This window comes from Cotesia glomerata, unplaced genomic scaffold (genome assembly GCF_020080835.1).
Source record: "Cotesia glomerata isolate CgM1 unplaced genomic scaffold, MPM_Cglom_v2.3 scaffold_684, whole genome shotgun sequence".
In the NCBI taxonomy this organism is placed as follows: domain Eukaryota; kingdom Metazoa; phylum Arthropoda; class Insecta; order Hymenoptera; family Braconidae; genus Cotesia; species Cotesia glomerata.
Window position 1 is genome coordinate 1 of NW_025404330.1, and position 3368 is coordinate 3368.

At 27.0% G+C, this 3368-nt stretch overlaps 1 protein-coding gene across 2 annotated transcripts; it reads right to left on the reverse strand.

The window, feature by feature from the left end:
- Positions 1-576: 576 nt before the first annotated feature.
- On the reverse strand, positions 577-3022 carry LOC123274743. Of its 2 annotated transcripts, none has more exons than XM_044742474.1 (5): positions 2668-3022; positions 2312-2486; positions 1946-2120; positions 938-1126; positions 577-751 (listed from the first exon to the last, which is right to left on the reverse strand). In XM_044742474.1, exons 1-5 carry the CDS (start codon positions 2703-2705, stop codon positions 621-623), a joined length of 708 nt encoding a protein of 235 aa, XP_044598409.1. In that variant the 5' UTR covers positions 2706-3022; the 3' UTR covers positions 577-620. The 2 variants fall into 2 exon arrangements, with proteins under 2 accessions (XP_044598409.1, XP_044598408.1); XM_044742473.1 differs by having other exon boundaries at positions 1937-2120.
- Positions 3023-3368: the final 346 nt, after the last annotated feature.

Below are 3368 nucleotides of genomic sequence, written 5' to 3' on the forward strand. Positions count from 1 at the left end.
TTTTAAAATTACCATCACCGCATAACTTAAGAATAGTTAAGACTTGCACTATTCGTATGGATTTGTATTAAAATTATTTAAATATATTATTCATCAACAAATAATATTATTTTTATTGACTAAATAAGAGCACTTGTTATTTAAAATTATTAACTTTCTAGTGACTATATACGTTTTTCAATCTAACTACATAGTAACAGGAGCATAATTAAATTGAATTATTTAATGCATAATAAAAAATATGAAAAACAAAATAATCTTACTTAAAACATCATAAAATTTTTTGTTGATTATGAACTATGAATAAATAAATAATAATAATGCAAAAGTCATGTCAACAGAAAATAAATTTCAAGGACGTTATTCATTATCCATAGTCGAAATAAAATGTAAAATTTATGACGAAGTTGAAGAAAATAATTCTTATACTTAATTTCAACTTTAATTAACCTCGATGAAAGTCAAATTTATACTTTGTTCAAGTATCACGGTTATAAAAAAAAAAAAAAAAAAGTATGATAATAAAATAAGATTGATAAAATCTTTCGTTAAACCACTGAGAACACAGTACCCACATAACTATGCTAGAGTGATTGCTCAGCGAAACGTAAAATAATCTATTACATTTGCTCGAATCTCCTTTTAGGTGATTCAAGACCGTACAATCGAAGTTCGGCCGCTGATAGTTGCGGGATGGTTTCATCCATAAGAATGTCGGAAAACGAATCGACACGCATTTGAGTGGGCCCATCTATAAATCATAAAAAAATACATAAAAAAAATTACACATTATAAAATTAAAAATTTTCACATAAATAGCTAAGTAAATGCTTAATTAAAAATGCAGTATGTATAAAAGATAATATAAAAAAATTAATGAATTAATAAATCATTATCAAATTAAAATTATATTTGAAAAAAAAAGATAAAAACTTACCGGCAGGTGTAATAGAGCGACCGCGAACTTTTAATAAGTAACCCTGCGGGAACTTAACGAAATCAGCGGGGTCAAATCCAATTACACGTAAAGGTAATCTTGATCTTGCGTCGACCAAGACTCCGAATGCGTAACAGCCAGTAGGAGTTGCAGCTTGTCTGAATTCTTGCTTCAAATATCTATAAACCTCTGCAAAATAAAAATATTTTTCATAACATATATTGATTATATTAATTGTTACGTTTTGGCAAATATTAAATTTATTAAAAATTTTATTAATTAATATTTAAAATAAAATTTGATTTAAAATAATAAATTAATCGTTATTTGAGGTATCTCGTAACGGAAATACCTCGAGATAACAGATTTCTGGAACGTCAACGCAGCCCAGTAGACTAAACAGTCTACGTTGGGGGATTTGGACTGCGTTGATGTTCACATAGGGTAACCTGAGATGCAACGTCGCTAAAAATCATTTTAAAAACCCAATGTAATTAATATTTTTCATGCATTCTGTCTTCAGACTTTATCTGGAGTAGTCAGTCCTTGGACTTAGCAGAGGAGCAATCTCTGCTGGTCCGAGGCTGAACCTGCTTAATCCTTTTTAAATAAATCTTATTAATTGTCAATCGATTAATATGGATTATTATTAAAACCTTATTCCCCAGGGTGTAAGCGCTTTTATTAGCTGTTTTCCACCCTGGTGAAATCGCCGAAACGCTAGCTATCGTTCAGGCACTCTTAAATCACCTACCTGAGGCAGGTTGATTGAAAGTAACATAAAATTTTATAAACTTAAATTTTAAAAGTGACTTCGCGGAGTAAACCAGTGACACGACCCACCTGGAGTCTATTGACATCCTAACGAGGTCAAAATCTGGACTTAAATAATTTTTAAATTAATTTACCAAAAATTTGTGAACGTAACATTAATATATTAATAATTAATTAATTAATTATTATTAAATTAAAAAAAAAAAAAAAAAAAAAAAAACTCACTAACAATACCCTTTACATCTACCAAATCGGCCATAGCCACTATTGGTATTTCGCCATCTCTGTAATCATTTTCGTACTGCAATGAACTGACGATTACTTCTGTAGACTTTGAAACTAACAACTCAATACGTATTTGGTTTAGATACGTATTCAGTTTAGTTTTAGCGCCTTTCAGAGTGATAAACTATAAAAAAAAAAAAAAAATAAAATAAAAAAAAAAATTTACTATGACATAGAATATCTTTTTTTATATTTTTTAATTTAATTATTAAAAAAAAAATAATTAAAAATAAAAAATAAAATAAATTAATAAATTCACTATGACAGAACATCTTTTTTTTTATTCTTTGATAATTAAAAAAAAAAAGTACATACTGAGTGAAGATTGAGGACATGAGAGTATTTTTTGGCCAACTCCGCCCAAAAGAGAACACGAACTTTCATTTTACCGCCATTATTGATTACAATTTTGTATAGAGGCGTACGGGGATTGTGTTTGGTCGCCACAAGCTTCAACACATCAATAGCATTAACATACCCACTGATTTCACTAAACAAAAAACGAATAAATAAATTAAATTAAATTTTGATAGATAATAAATTACAAAATAAAAGTTTAAAAACGACGATAAGAGCAATAGGATATCTAAATAATGTAATGATAACACAAATAGCATTTAAGTAAATCTAATTTTTTTATGAATTTTAATAAAAAATTAATAACTACTTACATTGACATCGTTGGCAACCCACCATTCAATTTCTTCATCAATTGAAAATGAATTGATGAAGGATTCCGCAGACATATTGAGATTTGATTTAGTTAAATTTTAGAAAAATAATAAAATTCAATTTTGACTTTTAATTTTAATGTTAATTTTGATTTTAAAATAAATAAAATAATACGGTAGGGATCTAAATAGGCTTTATAAAAAACGAAATTAATTTTAAATTTTAATATTTAATTAATAAAAAATTAGCATGTTGGAATGGCGTTGTAGTTTTGATTATTTAGCTTTATAATAAAACACGCGACCAAACACGGTGACTGCTGAACGCAAAAGACATTATAAGCTGTATTCACAAGATTAGTCGACTAACAGAACTACAACGCTCTCTATGCTAGCTTTTATAATTATAATATGATATCATAGAGTGCTCACTTACATTTTTAGTTTCACTTCGGTTATTATTAATTATTAAAAAAATTAAAAAGGACTGTAGAAAGCGATAAAAACTCTACCTATTATCAGTTAATATTATTAAATTTCAATATCAGCATCATTTTAGAACACCACATTTTATGATATATTATATATATATATTATAATTATAATATGATATCATGGGGTGCTAACTTAGATTTTTAGTTTCACTTCAGATTTTATTATATTATATCATATTATTATTATTATATTATTGCACACAACTA